We start from the raw sequence: 26,873 nt of genomic DNA, 5'->3' as shown, positions 1-26,873 counted from the left end.
AACAGCTGCTGCTGTGCTCTGCCAAACCTATGAGCACATCATCGCCATCATCAGAGATGTGTCAGTTTGTGGCGCTGCTGCAGATGGCAACAACAACTGAGCCCAGCGCTAAATCTGTCCGCAGGCCGATGGAGTTTGATGATTGACCGTCTAGATCATTGATCCAGATTACTCACACTTAAAAATGTGTAGTCCTTGAAAAGGCTCTAAACACTTTGGAACGTGCCAGCGAAAGTGAGAGACTCGTAACGGGGTCCACTGTGGGTTTCACATATGCTTTACACATGCTGTGAGTCAGCATGGTGCAATGCTTGAGTAAATCAGAACCACTTCAACTTTGATGAATAACCAAATTTGGAGACATTTCTTGTGTTTTTAGTCATTATTTATGCATGCAGTCACATGGAAGAGAGGAGGAAAGGAAAGCCTTTTCTACAGTGCAACATAAACAGTTTGGAGCATGAAGAATTACACCGGCCGGCTCCTATTATATGGGAATTTGACCGGTACGCTTGCACCCTAACACTGAGCTTTGTTTCTGTGCAAATGTGTCCTTTTGTTTGTGTAATCTATAGAAATGTGTTTCTGTAGCCAGCAAATTGACTGCCTTATAAAGCGTTGTGCACCTGAATAAACACCGTTGTTCCTTATAGCTCAATTCCCCCCCCTGTTTAGTCCAAATACACTAAGTTGATTAGGAAAAGTTTCCAGGGGCTGCAGGTACAGTCGGTGTTCCCTTCATTCTCTCAGACATCATCTGTCTTCCTGCTGCAGTGCGCAGAGTCCCGCTGCTAAAATTCCTCCAGCCCAGAGCCTAATGAACGTCTCCATTGCTTTCAGCATGAAGTGGCCCTCATTTGTTTGTGCCTCTCGCCATCGTTTATTTGGTTAGCTGGTCCATGGGTGTTACCCTGGCAAGTCATCGAGGATATAAGTGAATTAGGCTTTTGGCAAGTTATGTGAGGGAAGTGACTAATATGACTGTAGAGACTGCAGTGTTTGTTTGTGTGTTTGCCATAACATTTTTATACACACAGTCATGTCACATTAATGCTCATGTCCCATTTCACTTAGCACCACCATGTTGTCCAATACTTTTGTTTATGACTAAATATCTGCAAAACAAATGCTATTCCCTGCTTCCTTAGCTGTACTTTGCATAAGTGCTAATTAGCAAAGGTTAGCCTTCTAATATGCTAAATAGTGAGCACTTCACCTGTGTGGCTGTGGACTCGTGGTCTAGTTACAATGTGTAGTTCAGCCTAATTAGAAATCCTTCTTATAAATTCAATCAGCTATCAAGCATTTAGAAATGCAGTCACTTATTCAAGGGGAATTCTGGTGTAGTACAACTTGGGCCTTATTTTTTATGGCTTTGGCCATTTATATGAGTTATGAAAACGTTGTATTAACTAAAGTAATTGTTGAGATCTGGGGACAGCTTGACAGCGCTACATTGGAGTCTGGCAGAGAAGAAAGCAGTTAGAAAATGAGACACATTGTAAACAAGATTCAATGTTATTATTACCAAGGAAAGACGGCCAAAACTACAAAATTACTGTAGGACCCAGGTTGTATTTAAACTCAATTGTCCTTCAAGGAAATGGTACAACATGTTACCCTGGGACATAAAACACTTATTGGAACATACAGCACATTATTACCACAGTTTAAACCATTTTGTCTTTTACTTTTTGTCTTTCCTAAGTTTTCTGCTGTAAGATGCCATCAAGCTGTATCAGGCGAACCTTGATTAACAATTTTATCTTTCCTGTGGACAAAGCTTTAATGTCCCCGTCTCTCCTAAAGTACATTTTCTCAATTGATAATCGCAGAGAACACACAGTCACAAAGTGCATCAATTAGGAAAATGGTAGAAAGAGAAACGGAGATGGGGGAAAAAAAAAAAAGATTGTTGGAGGAGGAAGACATCCTAAAGCTAAGAGAATAATATAATGAGAGAGGAGGAGTCCTCTGTGTGAGGCATGGTGGTTAAAAGCTCTCATTATTTCACTATCAATTAATCTGCTGAAGCTCCTCAAGCTCTGGGACTCATACCATCAGAAAATCTATTGTGTCATTCTCTGTCCATATCCTATAGTCCCCCCCCCCCCACGTCTCTGCACCGTCTCAAGTGGCCCATTAAACAAGAGTTCAGAGCTGCGGCAGCTTCTAAAGAATCTGTAACTAACTCATGGCATATTTAAAGGCTTGTTTCAATAAGCCAGGGGTTTGACTTGTGGAATGACTCTTCTGACAAAGAGTGACTGCACCAAGGGGGTAAGCGAGCATCCGGAAAGCGTACCTCCTATGGGGATATTCTCAGTCTAACAAGCCATCACCTTCCGCTAGCATTCCATTGACTCCCATTCATTTTGGCGTCACTTTGACAGCGAATAACTTTACATCCGAAGCGTTTAAAGACTCTATTTGTCCATTGTTTATTTTCTAAAGAAACACGACAATGTATAAAAGGCTCCATTACCTTGTATCTCACGTTATGGCCCCGTAGCAGCCGTTTTTGTAAAGAAAATAGGCTAGCGATTGTGTCATAACTACGCAACTGTATGTCAAACAGTAGAGAAATTACCGTATCAGGAGAAGCTCGCAGGCAATCGGGGGGGGGACGTGGAGGCATACGGTCAAGGTAGAAGCCCATAGAGAGTCCATGAAAGCATCGGAACGAAATATTTCAGCAACGTTTTGCTCCTGCTCCTACGCTCATGGACAGCTCCTACTCACGCTCTCTGTCTCTATAAGATTGGGAATGATTGAGATTTCTCTCGGCACAGCTACCAGAAGACTTCACACTTTCAGACAGGTTGCTCACGTCACATCTACGTCGGCAAGCTCAGTTTGAGGCTGCGCAGTAACGCTCAGCCATCACCGGAAAAGTGCTTCTAATTGACTTCGCTGGTCTCCGTCGAAGTCTACGGCGTCGCTGTGCCCATTTCTTTAACTGTCGATAGACTGCACTGAGATGCTAAAATTAAATAAATCTCCAATCTGTACTCATGGTAGTCTGGTAAGCTGCCTTGATGCCTCTTCCCTGTTTTTCAATTATTGTACCAGAGAGTATAGCTTTTTCCTTTTTGAGGTTGTGTTCTGGTAATGAAATCTCTTTGTTATGCTTCTCAAAGTTAAGATTCTTGCATTTGCCCGAACCTCTCTTTGTTTCGTTTCTAACGCAGAGCGGAAACATTCCATGGTGAATTCATTGGCATAACTAATGTTATCGTGGCAGGCAATATTGGCTGGCGATAATTGATAAGTGCCGCGAGCGAAGGAGGAAAGGAATCAGTTTTTAATTCCTTGGCGAGAGCTGTTAGTTTGCTGTAACACAGGCCCAGAGGGAGAGAGGCGGCTGATGAATGATTCCTATTATGAGCAAAACTTGAATTCTAAGAGTGATTTATTCCCTCCTTTTTTTTTTTTTTTTTTGTTGTTGCAACCGATCAATGTGTGAATTAATGGAAGAATGCATTTCAGTTTAACAAATGCGTTCTCCGAGATATGGACTTTGTTTGTGTGTATTATTCCGTGTTATTTTGTTTGCGTTGTGCGGGACAACAGTTATGCAGAACGTTTTCTAACCTTCAGGGGGGCACTGACAGGCACCATTCAAATGTAACAGCTGATAAGAGGCAAAATACTCTGAGTCCAAAAGCCAATTTTTGTTATGTCTCATGCCTTTTTGTGCACTGAATGAAATGTAATATTGCATCCAGAGCAAAATCATCATCCTGCAATGGCAAATAGATTTCTTTCTCTAACCAAGCTTTTCAATGTTCAGTAAAGGCTTTCTGGGGATGACTGACATGTTGCAACCACAGCACAACATCTCATATTATACCACACAACGCAAATAATCTCCCTCCCTCTATCTCCATCCTACTCCCACTGTCTCTCCTCCGCTTGTTCTGTAGCTGTCATTTGTTTGTTATTTTTATTGCCTTTGTCTATTGTCTGTCGAGCCGATTTTTAAATCGGCTCCTGCATCTTTTGCTGAAATGGTTTAATATATTTACGAACTTACACATTTATTATTTTTTTTTTAGCTTTTATGTGTGGGAGCCAGTACTGGAGAGAAAACCAAAAAGCCTTAATGTGGTTTTACTTTACAAAAGCGGCAAAACAACCCTTCACAGTCAAGTTATTGATGTGCATAATTCAACAAAAAGAAGCTGTGCTAATTGACTCCCATCAGGTGAAATACTAAAGTCAGGGAAAACAACATGTATTTGGCAATGAAAAATTAGAATGAAGACTGTAGAATACATCAATGTACTGTTTCAGTACATTGATGTTAATCAATTTGAGTTATAGGTGTCTGAAAGGTCAGGGACGGTGTTACCCATTATTCACCTAATTTGTCCCTCCACAGTTTCACCGGAAATGTTTTGATCTGAGCATTATTTTCATAATCTAATTTTAGCTTCTCTACTTCAGATTTATTCATTTGCCCACAAGTCTCCCCTTTACAGACATGCTCACTTCATGCTAATCCCATGTAGTTTGGGGCAAAAACCATACAGTTCTTCTCATGCAGTATAAATAAATGTTTTTTTGCCTATTCTAAAATTGGTGTATTTGAATATTTCTGCATACTGGGGTCCCTAAACAGTCTTGGAATTGTACTGGGTATGACTGTAAAATAAGGAGCATGCCCCCAGACGCCCCTTAGAGGGTCCGAGGTCCACTTACCACAGTCTCACAAAACATTTGCGGAGAAATATAAGTAGTATTGGTGAAAAATGAATAAATCTGAAGTAGAGAAGCTAAAATTAGATTATGAAAATGATGCTCAGGTCTCTTAGATTTAGATAAAAGACTCTCTACCAGCTGCACATAAGAGAGAAGTCTGACTGTGACGGAAGTCAAGGGAAGCACAGATCCTCACCTGGATGACGTTTTCAGATCAGCACAGGATAACAAAGACATTATTTTAGAAATGGGTTTCAAGAGAAAAAAACAGGAAACCTTTCTTGATACTCAAAACAGGTCAAATACACTCACCTAAAGGATTATTAGGAACACCCTACTAATACCGTGTTTGACCCCTTTGCGCCTTCAGAACTGCCTTCATTCTTCGTGGCATTGATTCAACAAGGTGCTGGAAGCATTCTTTAGAAATGTTGGCCCATATTGATAGGAGAGCATCTTGCAGTTGATGGAGATTTGTGGGATGCACATCCAGGGCACGAAGCTCCCGTTCCACCACATCCCAAAGATGTTCTATTGGGTTGAGATCTGGTGACTGTGGGGGCCATTTTAGTACAGTGAACTCATTGTCATGTTCAAGAAACCAATTTGAAATGATTCGAGCTTTGTGACATGGTGCATTCCTGCTGGAAGTAGCCATCAGAGGATGGGTACATGGTGGTCATAAAGGGATGGACATGGTTAGAAACAATGCTCAGGTAGGCTGTGGCATTTAAACAATGCCCAATTGGTACTAAGGGGCCTAAAGTGTGCCAAGAAAACATCCCCCACACCATTACACTACCACCAGCAGCCTGCCCAGTGGTAACAAGGCATGACGGATCCATGTTCTCATTCTGTTTACGCCAAATTCTTACTCTACCATCTGAATGTCTCAACGGAAATTGAGACTCATCAGACCAGGCAACATTTTTCCAGTCTTCAACTGTCCAATTTTGGTGAGCTTGTGCAAATTGTAGCCTCATTTTCCTATTTTTAGTGGAGAGGAGTGGTACCCGGTGGGGTCTTCTGCTGGTGTAGCCCATCCGCCTCAAGGTTGTGCGTATTGTGGCTTCAAAAATGCTTTGCTGCATACCCCGGTTGTAACGAGTGGTTATTTGAGTCAAAGTTGGTCTTCTATCAGCTGGAATCAGCCGGCCCATTCTCCTCCGACCTCTAGAATCAACAAGGCATTTTCGCCCAGAGGACTGCCGTATACTGGATGTTTTTCTTTTTTCAGATCATTCTTTGTAAACCCTACAAATGGTTGTGTGTGAAAATCCCAGTAACTGAGCAGATTGTGAAATACTCAGACCAGCCCGTCTGGAACCAACAACCACGCCACACTCAAAGTTGCTTAGATCACCTTTCGTTCCCATTCTGACATTCAGTTTGGAGTTCAGTAGATTGTCTAGACCTGGACCACACCCCTAAATGCATTGAAGCAGCTGCCATGTGATTGGTTGATTAGATAATTGCATTAATGAAGAAATCTTACAGGTGTTCCTAATAATCTTTAAGGTGAGTGTATATAAATAATGGAGGGAAGAACTAGTAAGCTTTATAAATCCAGATTAAATGCCCCGCTGAAGTACTAGGGGCTGACATACTCAAAACATGGTGGTCACAATCCAACAAGGCTTTTTTTTTTTTTTTTCTTACCCAATTCACACAAACGGACATATTAGAGATGCACATTTTTGCCATAAAGACACGGATGGTTTTAGTTGTTGCTACAGTGCATTTGAACATGATATTGCATGCAGTACAGAAATGTGTGCTAACCACTGAACCATGTAATATGAAGACAATTTATAAGACTAAACAGTTATTGGGCACAATGTTTGTGCAATTAGGTTAAATGTACGTCTAATAGGGGCAGCTTTGCATGGCTTCATTTTATAATGAGCTTGGTTTTGTGTCTGGGTTGTTCTTTTCAGTGCAAGCCCTACACCGCTACCAGCAGGTACGATTGTACACCGACATACTGTATAATCACTTTGGCACAGTATTAATTAATTCTGCTAATTAAACATTTGAAATATGCATTGTTGTCAGCGTCTTGCTGTATTCCGCTCGACTAAGATGAAGCGTGTTTATGCTTTGTTGATTATACTTTAACAAAGTGTGACACATTGTGCTGTCACCGCCCACATTGAGGGACGTGTTATCAGGCAATGTGTGTAAATGTTAATTTGTACATATACTGTACATGCTGCTGACACTAACTTAAGTGAGCTTAACGCTGTATTAGGAGAAGTGACTGATTGCATGACCTGGCTGCGTATATCCAAGAGTTTATTTCACATTGAATAGCTGTACATCCCTGTCAGCACTGGTTGATGCTGGCCTTGATAATATCCATTTCTCACCGGGTCTCCAACACATTGTCAGGAATGAGTAATGACACTTCTCAATATAGCATTGAGAGTGAAAATGGCAGAATGGACAAGGACGTGACTTTACTGCCACAGTAACTCTGCATTGAGATGACAGTGACAAAGGCTCCATCTTTCTAACACATGCAGACACACACACACACACACACACACACACACACCACACATAGATTGTAGTACAGTAAATGCATTTCAGACAAGATCACAAATGAAGACCTTTGAACGAGGACAAAGCAAACACCAGCTAGAGACGAAATTGGACAAAAAAGATGGAGATGGATTGGGCACACCCTTCGTAAACCAATGTCGAATACCACCAGACAGGCTCTGACGTGCAACCCCCGGGGGAAGCGAACGAGAAGTCGGCCTAGAAACACCTGGCAGATGGACTTTCAGTCAAACTCTGAACTCTAAAAAAGAGGGGCTATACCTGGTCACAGATAGAAAAGAAAGCCAGCGACCGAGTTTGCTGGAGATCCTTTGTCGACGGCCTATAACCCCCAAGGGGTGTCAGGCATAAGTAAGTAAGTAACAGTAAATGCATCTAAATGCTGTAAACATATGTGCCCCCCCAAACCCTTTCTCCTTCCCAACTTGTAAAATACTGATGCTAGGTCAGTGGCTCCCAGCGTCAGCTACGACGCAAAAATCTGTATCAAAATCAAAATCTGTATGGAACGCACCGGGCATAGCAGCAGCGCTGTAAGATTACGTAGTATTTAGAGCAACAACGGTAGCATGCAGTACGAAAGGACCACAAACCCCACCCACTATCTTTTCCTAAACCTAACTGTCCCGCATGTCAGTTAAACGTACGTCCCAACCCAGAGCGTCAAAAAGTGATGCCAAGAATCCCGACCAAGCGCCTTTAAATATGACGCCAAAGGTATATATGCTGGATGACGTTTTCAGATCAGCACAGGATAACAAAGACATTATTTTAGAAATGGGTTTCAAGAGAAAAAAACAGGAAACCTTTCTTGATACTCAAAAGAGGTCAAATACACTCACCTAAAGGATTATTAGGAACACCCTACTGATACCGTGTTTGACCCCCTTTCGCCTTCAGAACTGCCTTCATTCTTCATGGCATTGATTCAACAAGGTGCTGGAAGCATTCTTTAGAAATGTTGGCCCATATTGATAGAGCATCTTGCAGTTGATGGAGATTTGTGGGATGCACATCCAGGGCACAAAGCTCCCGTTCCACCACATCCCAAAGATGTTCTATTGGGTTGAGATCTGGTGACTGTGGGGGCCATTTTAGTACAGTGAACTCATTGTCATGTTCAAGAAACCAATTTGAAATGATTCGAGCTTTGTGACATGGTGCATTATCCTGCTGGAAGTAGCCATCAGAGGATGGGTACATGGTGGTCATAAAGGAATGGACATGGTTAGAAACGATGCTCAGGTAGAGTAAGATTACGTAGTATTTAGAGCAACAACGGTAGCATGCAGTACGAAAGGACCACAAACCCCGCCCACTATCTTTTCCTAAACCTGACTGTCCCGCATCTCAGTTAAACCTACGTCCCAACCCAGAGCGTCAAAAAGTGACTCCAAGAATCCCGACCAAGCACCTTTAAATATGACGCTAAAGTAAAACTTTTTTTTGCCAAAGACACCTGACCAAGCGTCCTTTTCTTGACGCGCTGGGAGTGAGAATGCGTTGGCCCCCTTTTCTGACTGGTCAACTACATTTCAATCTCCTTAACAAGACTTTTATTTCTTTTCTTGCCAAGACACTTCCAACTCCGTACACTGAAATGCACTAATGATCATTTGAGAGATAGAGAAAGAAGCAAATGTATTAAGGCTGGATCCGGGTTGATGCTGCGGCAGTAATTTATGAACAGGACACATTAAAGATTCATGGCTTCTTTCTCTTACGGAGTCACCAAGCTGTAAGAACACTATTCATCACACATGCAGACTGCAGGGAGAGCAAGTGTGACGAAAAGCTACCGCTAAGTGAGAGAAAAGAACGAGGGAGAGCTGCAAAGTGGCAGGTAAAAGAGGCGAGAGGAAGGAAAGTAGCACTGCGAGTCATCTTTTCCAGAATACCCTGTGGCGAGCCGCCCTCGACGAGCAGAACAAACGTCGGTGTCCAGCTGAACTTGTCTGCCAGTGCGCCTCGCCGTCCTGATCCACCTGCAGAACATTGATAGGTTTAAAGTGCCATCACTCCTCATATCCACTGTTTCGCAGCTCAGTGAAGACGTTGACAGCGTGATCTGTCTTAGCCCTAACCCCTGTCACAAGTCCCCAAATCCAGCCGCTAAAAATACATCATTGCCTCCCAGCTCTTCTTTGCCTCTTTAACAAATATCCCACAGCTGAGACCTGTGCATGATGGGATTGATGCGCTCATCCCTCGGCTCTCAGACGCAGGCCGGATATATATATATATATATATACAGGCGGTGCTTAAAAGTCCATCAACTTGCTTGTGAACCGGTTACATACATGTACACACCACTGACTGTGCTCTTTAGACACAAAATAGGTCTTCTCATCTCTCGCAGGTCTGTGTAGTGTTCTGTTTAACCGCTTCAGGTCCAGTTTTAGATTTCTGTCTTTGACATTTTGGAAGTTCATCCCCCAGTGGGTCTGATAAGAGTGGCCATTCCAGAGACTGCTCGTGTGTCTTTGGACCGTTCTGGTCGGGTTGTGTTTATGATTGCTCTGTCACGGTGTTCCCCCTGACCTTGGCAGCTGGGAGGGGGTGGATGGGTGATGCGGTTAGCGCTGTGGGTGTTTGCCGTTGTCCTCTCTGTCTGAGTGTCAGCACTGTGCTGTAAACAAATGGCTCAGTTTTTCCCTCTTACCTGTTCTCTTTCCGTCATTCTGACAGGGGTGAGAGTGGTGCCAGAGATTCTGTCAGCCAAGAACAGGAGTGTGAACAAACAGTTCCCTGCACACACACGCGCACACACCACCACACCCGTGTGCAGTGCGCATTGTCAATAAAGGGTTGTACAGTAGGCTATAAACGACAAAGGACAAAAGAGGCTATTTGCATTGCAAATGAAACCACAAAAAACCTCGGGTTTCCTTTCATTTGGAAAACTGTGTTGTCATTTTCAACTGGGCTTGTTGCTGTGTTGTATTCTCTCACTCTCATTGTTCTGTCATTTTTGCTCAACATTTAAGCAGTGACTGCCTTTGTGTGGACAGTGGACTGTGGTTGCATGGGGCAGATCAGATTAGTGTTAAAAAGTCCAACTCAAATCACATTTAGTCATCCCTTTTTGCTGTCAAAAATAATGTCAAAGTGTTTACTGTGAGGGGGTCAGTCCTATGTTCCCACAGCCCTATTCTTCTAGGACATTTCTAGGACATTTTCAAAATTAGGTCTTGTGTTCCTACATTTCCCTTCAGTGTAAGCCATATTCTCCCACAAGATATTTTGGAAGCACTTTATAGTAAATTAATGAATTTAATGAATGAGTAATTTTAGAGTTAGGGGGGTTAGGGCCTAATTTTTCAAAAAAGATCTTAGAAATGTGGGAACATAGGACTGTGGGAACATAGGCATGCTACCACTGTGAGCCGGGTACAGAGCACCGCGAGCTACCGGTCGTGGTGCTCCGTCAGGTCAGCGGTAGTTGGTGGTTCAGTTACCCGAAAATAGGTGACTCTGAGCCGGGTACAGAGCACCACGAGCTGCCTGTCATTTCAGCGGATATTATGGCAAGAAAAAGGGAGCATTATGCAGCGACGAAAGTTAAGTTTAGGCATCCAAACGACTAGTTAAGTTTAGGAAAAAGTTTGTGGTTTGTATTAAAACACTGCCAAGGAACACGCATTTCCTGGGTGAGAGTCTTTTGTTTTCCCTGGGAAACAAACTCTGCTCCCTGGCTTGAGTCATGTGTCAAGTCATGTGTGTTAACACCCACCCATCACACCCACCACCTCCCTACGCGGCCCACAGCATTCTTATACAGCAGCAGTCAATGTGTTGTGCACAGCAAAAGAAAACGTGGAAATCATACGAATTACAGTGCTTATCTTTTCGTAGCTTTTCGAACGCATGGCTCATGAGAAAAGGCTGTATCGTTAGCACTGAACAGATTGAAATGACATTAAGCACAGCTAAGTAGCTAATGAAGGCAATTAGCTGACAAGCCTGCAAACTAAAGTTATAAATGCACTTTCCTTGGTGGATTTTAGTTTGGTTGCTAGTTCAGCAAACACTAGTCCATGTCTGCAAGCTTCACATCTTACCTCTAAACACCTGCAGAAAAGCTGTTTCAAATATTTGGCTTTTGTGCTGTGTAGCAGGTTGCTATCTGGCTGTCAGTAAATGTGACCGTCTGCCTAAAATATAACACTGACGTTACGGCTTCATGCAAAGATTTTCTTAACACAAAAACACAAGAATCTCCCAGATAATGTAACAACCCTATGACCACCAGTTTTAATTATTTAAACTTTGTTTCTGAGAAATCATGTTTTGTCTATTGATTGGCATGGCAGGTCTAAATACTACATCACCCATGAGCCTCGGCTGCCATTGGCATGCAGAGCACTAGTGAATTCAAAAATCGTCAACGTTACAGTTGAAAACAAACTTCAGCGTACCAAAATCTCCAACAAATAAGGCTGAATTTCAAAAGTGAATTAATTGAATGGGCAGATTGTGTTTTTGTCAGTGTTCTCAACACCAAAATCTTTAGCAGCTTTATTCCATTTCATTAAGTAGGTCAAGAAGGACATAAACAGAACCAAACTGAGGGCAGAGAAATAAACCTTACAGGATGTAAGACAAAATGTAAATGTAAACATAGATAATTGTAATTGAAAGAAATTATATCAAATAATTTGGACTTTTTAGGACTAAAGGCTTATCCCACTATCACACAGATTTGTACACAGTACATGTCAAATATGTTTTATTTCTATCATTCATTCTAATTGTATCTAGAAAGCATAAGCGCGTTCTGTGGACATATTTCTGTGAATATGGCATTTGTGCGTGTGAGTGTGTATTTGTTGTCTCTCCCCGGCTCGTGTCCAGGTGTGCAGACAGTCAGCAGCCGGGAGGTCATCACCTCCGTGTTAGCAGCCAGGTTTCCAGCTTCCTGTTCATAGTGTCAGTGACAGACATCATTTTCATCAGCATCTAAGCAGAGGGGCCCTACTTGTGTCAGTTATGTGAAAGTGAAGAAGAGAGAGGGGAAATCTCTCGCCGTATTATACAGCAAGAACTACGTCTTTGTTAACAACAGCAGGAGGGTGGAAGGAAGATGAAACTAGATGATGCTATTGTGCATCTCAAGAGCAAAAATAACATTTCAGATTGTCTCCTTCTGCATGAACAACACAATTGCTCTGCCAAAACCTTGTCATCTCTCATTTCTACACCATCTCATTTTGTCTTAGTTGCTCTTGCTTTAAATGCTTATTTTGTTTTCTACTTCCCTCTCCTGTCCTAATTGAACATACGGGCTACATAAATTACATTTTAAAGCTTGTTAAAAAAAACAATTTCAGCAATTTAAAATGCATACTTTACCGCTTGCTGTTTGTGTGTTTATGCGTCGTCGGTGGGTTTGAGGGTAATGGCGAACAAGATTCTAATTTTTGACAAGGTCAGGTTGGTGTAAGAATTAGACACCACAAGGGGAAACGTTCACAATGTGGCTTGGCAACAAATTAATTCAGTTCAATTTTTCAATTTTATTTATAGTGTCAAATCATCAAGTAATCTCAGGACATTTTACAGATAGAGTAAGTCTGGACCACACTATAATTTACAGAGACTCATCGATCCCCCCCAAGAGCATGCATTTGGTGCGACGAGGAAAAACTTCCTTTTAACATGCAGAAACCTCAGGCAGACTCTGGCTCTTGGTTGTCGGCCACCTGCCTCAAATGGTTGGGATTTGGGTTGGCTAATATACAAAAATGCGATGTGGCCGAGAAGGGTTGAAGAGGCCCGGAACGATCCCGAACTGTGTTCCGGCACCTTTCTATTAATAAGTAAATGAATCTGATTTGCAGTGTCATACATCAGGGTTTCATTCTGCAGCATCGGTAAACTGCAGCTATGCACAGCCATTAGTCCAGTGTCAGTAGTTACTTCACATGTCTGTAATAACCATAGACTGTATAATATTAATGGACAAAACCTCCGGTTCGGCAAAATGCTGCAAATGCGGAAGTGCCTTAAACCTGCATTCTATCTCAATTCCAGCACGGGGCGACACGTGCGGTTGCAAAAGGAGTTCGGTTTCTGAGAAAGTGACCCACTTCTCACTTGATTTATTACCTCAGTAAACATTTTCATAATGAGTTTATGGTCTCAATCGCTAGTTTTAAGTCTTCTGCAACACAGAATGATGTTAATTTTTTGAATTATGGTCTCGTTGATTTTAAAATCGCCGATACAGCAGGGCGTGGCTACGATTTGATTGCCAGCGAAAGTGTGTTACGTAACGTAGAGTGTAAGCAGCAGTCTATGGCTCGTCCCACACTCCTCCCTCTCGTCTAAAATCGTTACGGACGCATCCATCCTGGTTGCGGATGTGACGATTTTTACATTTTTCCAAACTTGACACCTCATAGCAGATCTCCACAAACCAATGGGTGACGTCACACATGCTCTGTCCATTAATATTACATAGTCTATGGTAATAACAGCAGGAAAGTCGATTGTCTGTTATCTACCTGCTAAAGTCAGTAGAGTGAAGTGACGATAACGTTGTCGGTACCCTACGGGTTACAAACAGACTCAGTCGGAAACGCGACACTAACATGCTGACGGATTCTGTGTTTTGGGGTTTTAAGCTGAGCTAGAGTTAGCACTGTGCCAATAGCCTTTTAAATTCTACATTGTTTGTCAGCATTGCAACTGCTTATAGTGGGAGGACATTTGGCCTAGTATGCTCTGAATAATTTGACATGCAGTTAACACAGTCAGTTTTGTTTTACTGTAAACTTAACTCCTGGCGTTTTACCCCACTTTGGAAGAAGGACATTACTGGAGTAACAGGCACACCAGCTTCCCTGAACTAAGGGTTCCCCTACCTGCCATATCCCACTTTAACCCCTTCTTGGCATGCCATAAAATGTAAACGATTGTTATTTTAAAGTGTAACAATATGGCTTCTTGTCTTTGTGTTATAGAATATCCTGGGTGTTGGCCAGACACTGCCATTCAGATCTAAGCGATCCCTGCTGGTCCCTCCTATGATCATAACTGAGAACCAGAGAGCTCCCTTCCCCAGGACCATTGGCAAGGTAAGGAACACATGGTCCTACCACGAACTCAGGTGGGCTTGATTCCCCAACAGCATTCAAGTCTTACAATGGAACTATTTCATCACAAGAAAAAAAGAAATGCTCAGCTCGGAGAGAGAAAATTGCCCAAGGTACAGAACCGAGGATTCAATATGTGCATTATTTAAAACTTTGGAAAATATGATATGGTCTGAGAAATTTTCTCCATGGTCTTTTATAGCCCCCAAAAAAGAAAGCTGTAGTTTTTTCCTTATTATGTTACAGAGCTCCATAGACAATGTATGGGGAAATTTAAAGATGGCGACTGTAGAGGAATATAAATAGAAAATAGGTGGTTCTCTGATATGATTTTACATCACATCACAGAAAAATGGGTCCCTAACGTCTTTGCCAACTAGTGTTATGGAACCAGGCCTTCTCTTAATAATCTATTTCATTGATCTAGTCTTCATAAAGCCCATTTGCATTGGCTGTTTTACAGAAATGCAATACTCCCTATTATATCCCATCATACAGTATGTATTCTGGCAAGCCTATAATCATCTTACCTAAGTGAGCTTTAGCTGAATGTAATCTCTTTGACACCATGCAGTTCTCCTGATAAGATACAAACTCACTGAGGGCCAACACTTATCATGTTAGCTATAATCTAAACTTACCAGAGGGTTTTTTATTATTTCAGACTAATATCTAAAACACAGCAACATTCCCATTATAGCTGTTTATGCCTCTATTACTCCACCAGCGCAGACTGAGCTCCTGTCAATCTCCATTATCATATAGCCGTTTAGAACTTACGTCGCTCAGTCAAAAGGTCTAAAGTTCAGACCAAATATTTGCGATGAGATAAAAATTTTAGAACGGTGCAAGGAAGGCCTCTCCAGAGGCTGGTTTTATAACACGAGGGACGTCACCTGTTTCAACGGCCAATAGAGAAGTAATCTGGTAAAGTCCGCTCCAAACTATAGATCTAAAGTGATCCATAATGCATTTTATTTTTATGTTACAAACTGTCCACTGTCAACGACACCTCAACGAGCGCCTGTGAGCGCAGTATATGGTCAAGCGAGCTAGAGTGTGACTGAAGAGAGGGAGTGGCGTTAGAGCAAAGCAGTGAATCGGAGAACTGAAACGTTGTTTTTGCCGTTTCATCACTACTAGAAATGCAACTGTGGCAAGTTTCTCACTGTCCTCATTTATATTTTGAGACGCTACAAATGATATTGTAGCAGAACTCGATGCTACCATGGGTTACCCTCCGTGCAGATCACAGCCCAGACAGACAATTTACAGGCAACAGTTTTTATTCTGACTGCTCACACTTTCAACACCACTTTATAACCACTAACCATGCGCCGCTGTATCCCCGGCTACTGACAGGCACACAGCCCGTTGCTCACGTTTTAACAAATAACCAACAAAACAATATCTCACAGTCCTGTCTCTTTGGTGTGTGGCAGTCCTCTGAAGGTCCAGCACGCTACTGCATATAAAGGGAGAGCTTAATAAGTACAACAACGATCAGCTGAGACAATTAACTCACCTGGCAATGCTGTCCTGATCTATCCCCCACACCTCTCTCCACTGTCTGCAACTGATTGCAGACCACGTCCACCTCCATAGATGTCCTTCTACAAATAACCGCGAAAGTCGAAAGTTAGAATGAAAGAACCCAGAGTTGTTGCTATGGAGATGATACACTGTCTCGTCTAAGTCGCGTTGGTGTGAACGGGCAGGTTCCAGAACGTTGCAGACCTAACTGCGCTTAAAGCAAACTCCTGCTGGCTTGCTCCTGCGTGAATAAAAAGTTACATTTCTTCTTACTGCTATTGTGAGCTTATACACAATGGCCAAGGACTAATCTATGCAGAAGATACTTTACTATTTATCTCAATTTGACAGTGACTGACTTCCTGTCAAGAATCAGCGTGCATGTCACTCCCAGGGCTCATGACCAGGCTCATGGAAGCACAGCAATGACTTGCTGTTGTAGTTGGATGATGATGATGATGATGATGATGATGATGATGATGAGTGTATATATTTTTGGAGTAAATAGTTACCTTTTCGTTGGCAAACATTCTGATGTGAGTCTCACACTTTCAAAAGACTATCCAATCCTAGCTGAATATTATTTTAAATACAGATTCAAGAGATTCGGTTCAGCACCAAAACAAAGCAGATAGTGTTATTAGTGTGGGAGTAATTATAAATAATTTTCTAATGGTTTTTTGCTTGCTGAAAAGAAAAGCCTTTGCTTCTTAAGTTAAAAGAGAGACTGTGTTTAATGTTTGCCTTAATAAATCACTCATCTCAGAGTGAGGACCACTTGGTCACTCCATATTGAAGCGTTTTGTTTGTTGCCTGGATATTTGAGCATTATTCTGTGTTGACTAAAACATACTGTAGTGAAAGCATCCATTATTGGCCACTTAATACAAGGACGTGAGATGGGCTTTTTATGTGTCACAAATGGATACATTTGACGTTGCTGCAGTTTGTCTTGGTTAATTTTTTACTTTTTCAACGCGTTGCGTTTGTTTTTTAGAATGCAGCAATGTAGAGCTCAGTGTCAACCGGCACGACTGACTGACTTACCTTATGCCATTCAATATAATGTAATGTATTTTTCCTCTTACAGTTTGTTAAGTCTTCATTATGTTTTTTTGACAATGAACTAGAAAGAAGAAAGGAGACAAAATTGCAGGTCTATATAATAAATGGAGGCTTTGATTAGTACTTCACAATCAAATTAAGACATCCAATTTCACATTCTGCTGCAGCTCAGTTTTCAAAATGGGAACCTGCAAAACAAGCCAATCTTAAAACCCAGGGAAGCGGCGTGTTTTCTCCTGTTTAAGTCGCGGTGATGAGTTCTTAAGCTGTCAGCTGTTATAATTCTAAGAGCCCTGTCATATAAAACATCTAATGACTGAAGTATAAGTGGTGTGGCTTGCCTATAAATATTACCATGGTCAAGTACAACTAAAAGATTGTGGACGCTTTTTAGCTCTTAATCTACTTCAGTCATAGGTAGATGTTCAATCTGGGAGTCACCCCAAGCATACAGGAAGCAGCAGGAATTTGTTGACTATGTGTAACTTTTTAATGTTTCTAAAGCTCTGTCATTTTTCATACTATGTTCTTAAATGACCTGTAACAGCAAACAAGACTAACAGTGAAAAGAACGCTATTTTTATATAGATTTTAGTAAGGCCTCTGACCAGGGCCGATATTTCCTGCAAAGTCACAGAATGATTTTCTGATGGGTCACAGATTTCTTTGTAACACCGGAAAAAGCCAGTGTTAGCGTATCCAGCCAGCTGAGCCAGGTAAAAGGAAGCAGGAGATTTCTTTATATAGGCCTAATTATATTTTAATGTTATTTTAGAATTAATCTGCTGTAGTTATGGCTGATACTGGGGCATGTTCATTAATTTCTTAACTGTTCGTGGTAACTTTATATGGAATTGTTTTTCCTCTTGAATGTTTATTTCTTTCTTTTTTCTTTTTCCCTTTTTCTCCAGTTTTGTGCATGGTAACATCATGTGTGTCATTGGATATATTGTATTTTAAAAAGCCCCCCCTCTTTTGAGATGTATATGGTGAAACAGTCTATGAAAATGTCATGGGTGGGGCTTTTTTGGGCCGCTCACACCTAATCAGACTAATTGAAGCCAGATGGTGTGTCAGCTGAATGTGAGCCCTACATATATCCCTTCATCAAATGTGTTCACCATTTGCCTGAAGAAGACCCAGCTGGGTCGAAACGTTGCATTTTATATTAAATATGGGAGTTTAAAGCAGTGTTGCGGACATTACATTCTTTACGTTTTGATACTGGGGCAGGACCATCACAGGAAAGAAGGAAATTAAACAAAGAACAACTAAAAGTTAAAAGGGAAAGTGAAAGACAACAGCGATAACGTGAGTCCCACTCGGTCGGGCTTTTAATAGATGGAGACAATTACGGGATTGTAACTGATTCAAAACTGACCCCAAATTGGCCCTCAGGTATGTAACATGTCTATTTCATTCATGACATAACTTTACAATGTGTTTGTACTTCAGTTGCCAACATTCAATTACGGCCCCCTTCCATTAGCGCAGACCTTTTATTCCTTTAAATCCGTATTTGTATTGGCTTACTATTTTCTTTTCTCTCGTCCCCCTGTAACGTTACGTGTAAAGCGTTCATGGGTTTCATGAAATGTGCTATATTAATTTAAGTAATTATTATGTTAGTTGCTACAACTAACATAATGCTTTGGCTTATGACACAGTGACAGTGATACTCTGTTTAGCTCACCTCTGAAGTAGGCTAAGTTACCGTATGCAACACTTGAAATGCAACCATGCATCTGTAAGTTATTCTGTTATTGTAAATGAATGATTTTCTGTCTGAGCAAAATATTCATCGCAACTATTTGACCTCCCCATAACGGTAACTCGCTGAATACAGTGGGAAATACAGCACCGTAAAAATGTTGGATAGTCATCATGGAAAAATTAATTGGTCATGTGACCTGGGAAGATGGCTGGGAAGATTGGCGGAACAGGCAGCCAAGTGACAGACTCTGATCCAATGGAAAACACAACGACCCCCCCCCCCCCCCTTCTAGACCCGTCCCTGTTTGTAATTGTTTTTTCAATTATTTTGGCTGCTTTGCTACTACACAAAGTGAGCATGCAATGGTTAGAGGTGGCCATGTTGATGGAGAGACAGCTCCACCAAAAGAAAATCTCAATGTGCTGCAAATAAATTCACTCTCATAGGATCACACTTCTCATTTAAAGGAGGACTTCTTACATCTAGGCGAAATCATTATTTAGGAATGTGGTCTGTGTCAGTCACACAAAGTCAGATCCTGTGCTCTGAATATCACGAACACATGAATACATTTCCATATGTTATTTTCAGCTCAAACATCCAAGTACTGTACTACTTCAGGAAAGGCATTGCAAGTGAGTAAAAGCATGAGGCATATATTTCCTGAGGCGTTGCATCAGGTGGTTTCTTTCATGGAGTCTTCTTAAGAAAACAGAGTAGGTAAATCATATTTTGAGGCTTAAAAAAATCAGCCATAGTTGAACGTTCTATTACCATTAAATTGAAATTCCAACGTTTCCTGATACTTGAAAAATGGTTCTCTTTGACTCTTGTGATCCTCTTTATGAAGTAATGTGTGTGTACTTTTCCGCAATGGTTCTTTTGTTCCCTTTAGTTTCTTTCTCCCCTTCTCAGTTAGATAATGGATATTGTAATGAAAAAAAAAAGTTTTTCAAGGTTGTATGATAAGACAGAAAAAGCTATGTTAGTATTTTATTACAAAAAAGAAAAAGCTGTGTTATTGGTAACAAAGTAGACAGATCTCTTACTATCAGTTTACCTAATTAAAGTCTAATAAGAAAAATTATAATTGTATTAGTCTTAAAAATAACTTTGACACCCAAGTGCTATTCTGAATGATTATATTATTGGGACTCCCAGTGGATGCTGACACCTGTAAAAACATGTGATTCTCAGTTTCTCATAGTCCGAAGTTAGGAATCCTAAATTAGGATGGCATAGACCCTGTCCTAAATTCAAAATAACTGCCAAAAGAGGCAGCCGCTTTGTTGCTAGATCTGGCAATGACCACCGTATGATGATGCTTTAAATTAGGTATATATCGACTGCCAAGGCGATTCATTTTGACTGATTGATGTGGCCGACAAGAAGGCATTGGGCTCTGCCAGTGGTAGTACAGATCACAAATGCACTGTGGTTTTGTGCTTAGGGTGACTTCCAGACTTTTCTTTTTTTCAGGTTCACTGAATAAATAAAGGTTTTAAAAAAAAATGAAGCCTCTCTTTTGCAGGAATGCCCTGATCACATTCACACAGTTGCACACACATTCATACCTGGAAGCTGCCCAGTACATAGTCTGATCTGCTGGCCACTGAACAGCTCCACTGGAGCAGTTGGAGGTTACAGGCCTTTCCCCACTCAGATTTGATGTTGTCAGTCTGGGGATTGAACCAACGACCTCCTGGTCGCAAGCTGTCTTCTCTAACCTTTTTCTCTAACAAATTATATTTATATAACTTCCTTTCTCTTTCTCCAATTTTTTTTTAATATTGAGTAAATACATGTAATGAGTATGTGGCCAGATGGTGAGGGGAATTTAACATATTGACTGTACCGCATACATCCCACATAGAACTGTATTGTAAAATGACTTGTTAAAAATTCAATAATAAACTTTGAAGATTATTTTCTATAACGAGGCCCAAGGGGAATTTTCTGCATGATTCTCCAAAGCATGCCATTTTATTGCGAGGATTTATTAATTGTTTTGTCATTGATGATGGATTTTACTTGGCCAGCTCAATATGTGACACAGCTTATTATTTATGTGGCAGATTATAAATTGTGTGTCATTACATAATGCATGGAACTCCTCCAATCCTCTTCAGTTAATTTCCTCTCGAATGAAACTGCTTTGTTTAATTTTCTACGGTGCGAAGTCTGTTCGGCAGGTTAATCATATAACCAGAGTCGTCTTAGCACAAATGGTCAACCCTCAACCGTACATTTTGGACCCTGGCGGCTCTACATTTATCTTACCCTGTGGTACGAAGCTTTAATGCATCTCTACGTGTCGAGCAGCTTTGTTCTACAGTAGATACGACTGGGCGCTACGAGATCAACCACATCTCTCAATGCCCACAGAGACTAACATAAAAAGATATTTCATACTGAGCCCTACACATAATAGATAATTGTACCCTGGAGAGCACAACAAGCAGAGCCTGTGCCTCCAGCTCATACCAGCCCTGTACTCAACAAGGTCCCTGCGAAGCAACTCGAGAGCCTGAAGGTACCAGGTTGGTAGTGAAGGACAGTGGAATGAGTTAGTGTGCATGTGTCAAAGCATTAGGTGATATTTTTTAGGGGACAACCGTAGTCCACAGGGGGTTGGGCATTTTTTTCCTCACTGTTAAACTGCAGGGAGATGGAGAGGAACAAGAGTCAGCGGATACGTCTGGTCCATAGGGGACACAAATGATCTCTACAGTATGCTATGGACCTGCTGATATAGCCATTGTGCTACTTTTTTTTTTATATTCCTCTGAGGAATTGGACACAAAGTGCATACATGACATGAATTATTTTCTCGCTTCATTGTGGCTCGTTATACACCCCCCCTCTTTTCCCCAAGTCATCTTCTCTCCACCTCCCAGTCGCAAATTCCATCCATCCTCCTCTCATCCCTGTATCCCTCCATCCTTTACCCCCCTACCTCCACACACAGTCAGCTTTGCATGATAAGACAGGCTAATGTGGGCTATTTTACCCAATAGAGGCTATATTTCGGCGTCTTGGCGAAATTGATTTTCCACACCAATAGCTTCCCCCTTTTCTTACGCAACCTACCATTTCCATATGGCAGCCATTCATTTTTCATGCGCCCTCCTTCTCTCCGAGAGATGAGCACTAGGAAGCAGGGGAGAGGTGAGATTGCGAGGGCTAAGGTTTGACATGTATGACTGTGCGCGTGCATGCGCATGTGAGAAGTGTGTGTGTGTGTGTGTGTGTGTGTGTGTGTGCTGGCAGGGTAAGGGTGGGTTGGCTGTCAGCGGGACTCACAGGGGAAGGGTAAGAACCTTGTTGTTTATGTCACACCTCCTGCTAGCTGTGGAAATTGTTTTGATACAGAGGTCTCTCCCCTGCCCTCCCTTGGGGGTCCATAAACAGCTCACAACAACTCACACAGCAGCTGGAGCATGCAATGAAATTGATATGCTTACATTTTTTTTTCTCTTAGTACACGCTACTTCAGTCACTGCTGATAGGACAATTTTTTAGTATTAGTATTAGTAGCTCAAGTATTCAGGAGGATAAATCAATCATAGCTCAAGCAGTTTCAATGTTTATTCCTCAGGTCTGGGATTACTGTGTTTGAGTCAGGCATTATTCTCAAGGGGGGGGATAGGAGGCGGAGTACCTCAGTGTTCAAGTAAAAATAATTCCTCCTCCGCAGTACCATTAAAGGGTTGGTTCAGAATTTTGGACATAGGATAGTTTTATTTCTAACATTATTTTATCAACAGACATTTCCATCGATAGTCTGGCGTTATTATTTATTTGCCTTGGGTGTACTGTGGAGTGGGTCAGACTGTTTTTAGTGGCAGGCTAGCAGATACTGTTGACTTGCGCTAGCCTAGCACCAGCGAACTCTGCAACTGGAAGGACTGGTGAAAAGTGTTGAAAACGGTCTCCACTGACAAATAACACACTGGTTAACTTGGAAATGAGGTCCTATGTCCAAAATTCTGAACCACCCCTTTAAGTGATTCTATTTAATCAATCTGACCACGCATGCATTGTGATTGCATGTTTCTCTGTCAGCCTGCCTGTGGTGTGGATGCCATAGAACTGGATACCATGTCCCCCCATTCATTCCAATAAACATCACTCACTGGACACGTATTCCAATAAAGTTTTTCAGGCTTCCTCAGGGTCCCGACTTTTGAGGCCCATGTGCACTAGTGCCCTTGTCTGGCTAAGCATGATGAAAGCATGCACATTAGAGACTTCCTCTGGCTGTGCCCGCTCACTATCTGTTGGCATTCTCGCATTAACTGGCATGAAAATAATCTATACGGCTGATGGAGGCTTTTCAATTTTTATTTGACCTAATGGATAAAATTCTGATAATAAAGGCTCATTTAAAGGTGTCAGTAAAACACGCACTACTCATTTTACAGGCTTTTCTTTTGTAATGGTTGTATACATTCTCTTTGGACCAGCATGCATCACATTTCCTGCAATACAGACTGTGGCAACTATGCCAAAATCACCTTACTGCACAGAACTGTTCCTGGAGGCTTTATATTATTATTGTTATAATTTTTTTTTATATATATATATATATATAGTGTTGATGTTCTCGGGCAACTGTTTGCTTGTCTAATGACAAGCCATCGTCTGGCTCCAATTTTGAACAGTTTACCTTCATCTCACGGAGGTTTCAAATTGCATCTCTCCCGATGTCAAGAAAACTAGGATTCTATTAAATCTTGTGGCAGGCCAATCACAGGTGATGACCAAAGTCTGATGGTTTGACAGAGAGCTGTCAGCCTCTCTTCATGTGATGAATATGTTTGTGTTGGTTGACATGTTTTGTTTAGTCTTGGTGCAGATAACCAGCACAAGTCAGACTCCAGTTGGAAAGTACAATCTAAAGTGTAATGGATACTGTAAAGCAAGTATTAGCAGATTCTTGATAAATGACAAACTTGGATAACATTCCTTAAGCTGTGCCTGTTTAGGTGTTGGTCCAAATATTTAGATTTGCAATGCGCTTCATAGTTATTGACACAAAGTTGGTCATTTCTTAAACTTAAACAAAAAGAGTTGCTTACAATGTCAAATGTTCCAATTGATCTGGAAGAAAAGTAACGATCCACATCATTGATGTAAAGTAAATCTAGAACAGATGTGGTTTTGATTTAGTGTGTTTTTATTTATGAGACCTGATAATTCATTGTTGCAATGAAAACACTTCTGTTCTGAAGATTTTCTCGAATTAAGGGGATATGCAACCCACCAGGTCAGGTGTCACTTTGTATTTCTGCAGTGTCTCTGCGTGGTGGCTCAGTGGTAGTGTTGTCTCCTCACGGTGAGAAGGTTCAAGCTCTCCTAACCTGCAGGGGCCTTTCTGACTCTCTGGGTTTCTTCTGTTAAAAGCGCAAAAGAAATGCAGGTTGGAAACCCTTAATTGCCCATTGGTATGAATATTTGTCCGTCAATGTGTGTTAGCCCTGTGATGGATTGCTGACCCACTGATCACCTAGGGCACTGGCTCCAGGTCCCTGTATAAAAAATGGATGGATGGATGGATGAGTTTGGGGTCACAACTGCAAAATAGTAGCCTGGTCCTACCAGACTCTGGTACATTTCATTTGTGCAGAGAGTCTGGCCACTCTCCATTGTGTTAACAAGTGTTAACTTTCTTGAAGACGGGTACTCTGTTGAAGTTTAAAACTATTGGATCTGCCCAGAGCCACTCTGGATCTGCCATAACCAATCGCTAACATTTGGAGGAGGGCCACGACATCATGGCCACTAACACAACTCAGCAAAGATTGTTCTTGCTCGGGCTTTAACTTCTGGATATTCGGCAGCGTTGCCACAACGGACCGACTGGCTTCGCTCGCATCTTTCTACGCCGCCATTACGGAACTACAACTCAAACTAGTGCACAACCTCAACGTCATCGTTCTCAGCCACTCCCTCTGTTCACTGATTGGACCGGTAAAGATTTGTCTGGAGAAACCCGCGAATATACCGCAAATCCAGACATAGCACTGAAGGAAAATGAAAATTAAGCGGAAGTACGTAGGAGGGCGGAGCCAGGCTAGCAAAATAGGCCTTACAGTAAACAAATTTCATTTCACTACTACGATTACAAAAAGCCTATAACAGCCAGTAACTCAGATTCACTAATTCACAAAGGCATACTTACACACATGCAGCCCTATCAAAAGAACGCGTGGACATCTCAGATGTATCGGCATGAAATCTCACAACATTTTAGTCTATAAAGCCATCTTAACGTCCCGCGCTGCACTGGAGCTGTCAGTTATTCAACCTGTGTTTATCCTTCTTTAGCAGCTCAACACAATGTGTCTGACTTGACAGCTCCAATAAAGTACTGTTGGTGAGAGGACTGAGGCCTGGTTTGGTTGTAGCCCCAGCTATTCTAGTAAGGAGAATAGACATGTCGGGTTTTTGTTTCAGTGCCGAGTGTGCCTGTCTCTTTCCTTTGCTGCCCTCCACCTGGTGTCTGTTCACTGTTGAGTGACTTTTTCCTTTTATAACACTGTTTCTATCTTTTATTTTTTATTTTCTCCCCTCCACCGTATCTATCTTTGTCTCGTTTTGTTGCTTCTCCTCCCACTAAAACAGCCATTTGATACCAGGGATCTGAGTTTCTAAGCAGGAAGTGAGCGAGTTATGTTGTGAGATGTTACAACGTTAGAAAGCAGCCAGCCTGCAGGCCTTGTCATTTAGTCTAATAGATTCTCTTAATTGTCTTAGGAAGACCAGGAGGTTCCTGCCTTTTTCTCCCCGTCTGTCTTTCAGCATGTTAATCATGCCCGTTAGTGGCGGATGTTCGCCAGCGGTGAGTTAAAACCATCTGACGTAAATTTCAGTTCGCGCCCGGACCCCCAGACACATCGAGCAGATGTGAAATCCATTTTGATGAGAAGCTTAAAAAAAAGTGAAGAAGCAATAAAAAAAATTGTCGGGTGTGAACTGCCCAAGAGATGCTGTCCTTGCATGAGCTTAAGCAAGACTGAGTGATTGCTCATCCTGCTGCCTGAGCTAACACTGGCAGCCGAAAACCCTTCTTTAATGGCTGTAGGCATTTAAATTTAAACTTAAAGGAGAAAGCCGGCGCAAAATGAACCTAGGGGTTAATAGCACATGTGTACCGAGTCGACCATTCTCTGGGACATGTTTTCATGCTAATCGAATGTGACCAGTTTTTTGCGCAAACCGCAAATTAGCTTATAGTGCTAGTCGTCGGGGCACGGGTAAAGTAAAAAGAAATCGCTATTTCTACACCACTAACAAGGCTCAAAATAGCACCACACTTCAACGGTAGCATAATGAGGGTCCCTTTGTAAGTGTACAGACAGTTTATTAAAAAGATAGTTTATAAAGACAGTACCGTTCACGTATATATGTATCAGTCGAACGACAAACGCTGAGCTGTGAGCTGAGCTTGAGCTATGTTACTGGTTACTGCTTACACAGCATTCGTCATTTGACTGGTTGTAACAGTTTTCCCAAGATGGCGCCCGCATATATACGTGAACGGTACTGTCTTCATAAACTATATTTTTAATAAACTGTCTGTACACTTACAAAGTTCTCAATGCTTGGGTTTACATGTAGGGACCCTCATTATGCTACCGTGGAAGTGTGATGCTATTTTGAGCCTTGTTAGTGGTGTAGAAATAGCGATTTCTTTTTATCTTTATCAGTGCCCCGATGACTAGCGTTATAAGCTAATTAGCGGTTTGCGCTAAAACTGGTCACATTGGATTAGCATTAAAACATATTCCAGAGAACGGTCGACTCGGTACACATGTGTTATTTGTCCTTTAATTCTTCTTTGGATTATTTTTTGTTGTATTTTGATCTGGTGTCTTTTGTTATTTTTTTAGTGTTTTTACAGCTAAATTGTCTTAAAATATACTTTCATATTCCTTAAAGTGCCATTTATTAAGTTACCTGTGGTCTTATTTATAAAACTGTGCATAGGATCTATATCACTATAAGTGTACGTGCGCCCAAAAGCCCGAATTGGCGTACGCCGAAAAAAAGTCAGATTTATAAAACCGTGTGTACGCACACCTGTAAGCAATGTTCCCTTTATAAATCACAGATTGACTACAAGTGTGCGTACGTTGATCAGCCTCTTATCCCGCCCTGTATACGCCCATTTTTAACCATAAATAGTAAAT

At 41.6% G+C, this 26,873-nt stretch overlaps 1 protein-coding gene across 2 annotated transcripts in view; it reads left to right on the top strand.

The window, feature by feature from the left end:
- cdh13 (cadherin 13, H-cadherin (heart)) overlaps positions 1 to 26,873 on the top strand; it is a 402,025-nt gene that overhangs the window by 148,376 nt on the left and 226,776 nt on the right. For both annotated transcript variants that reach the window (XR_003693189.1, XM_028585823.1), the window contains exon 4: positions 14,235 to 14,348. Coding sequence is in view for 1 of the 2 variants with exons in the window: in XM_028585823.1 (XP_028441624.1) it covers positions 14,235 to 14,348 (114 nt within the window). In the remaining variant the exon portion in view is untranslated. The remainder of the gene's footprint in view (positions 1 to 14,234; positions 14,349 to 26,873) is intronic.

Source organism: Perca flavescens, chromosome 8 (assembly GCF_004354835.1).
Source record: "Perca flavescens isolate YP-PL-M2 chromosome 8, PFLA_1.0, whole genome shotgun sequence".
Taxonomy (NCBI): Eukaryota; Metazoa; Chordata; class Actinopteri; order Perciformes; family Percidae; genus Perca; species Perca flavescens.
This window is presented reverse-complemented; position numbering and strand designations above follow the sequence as displayed.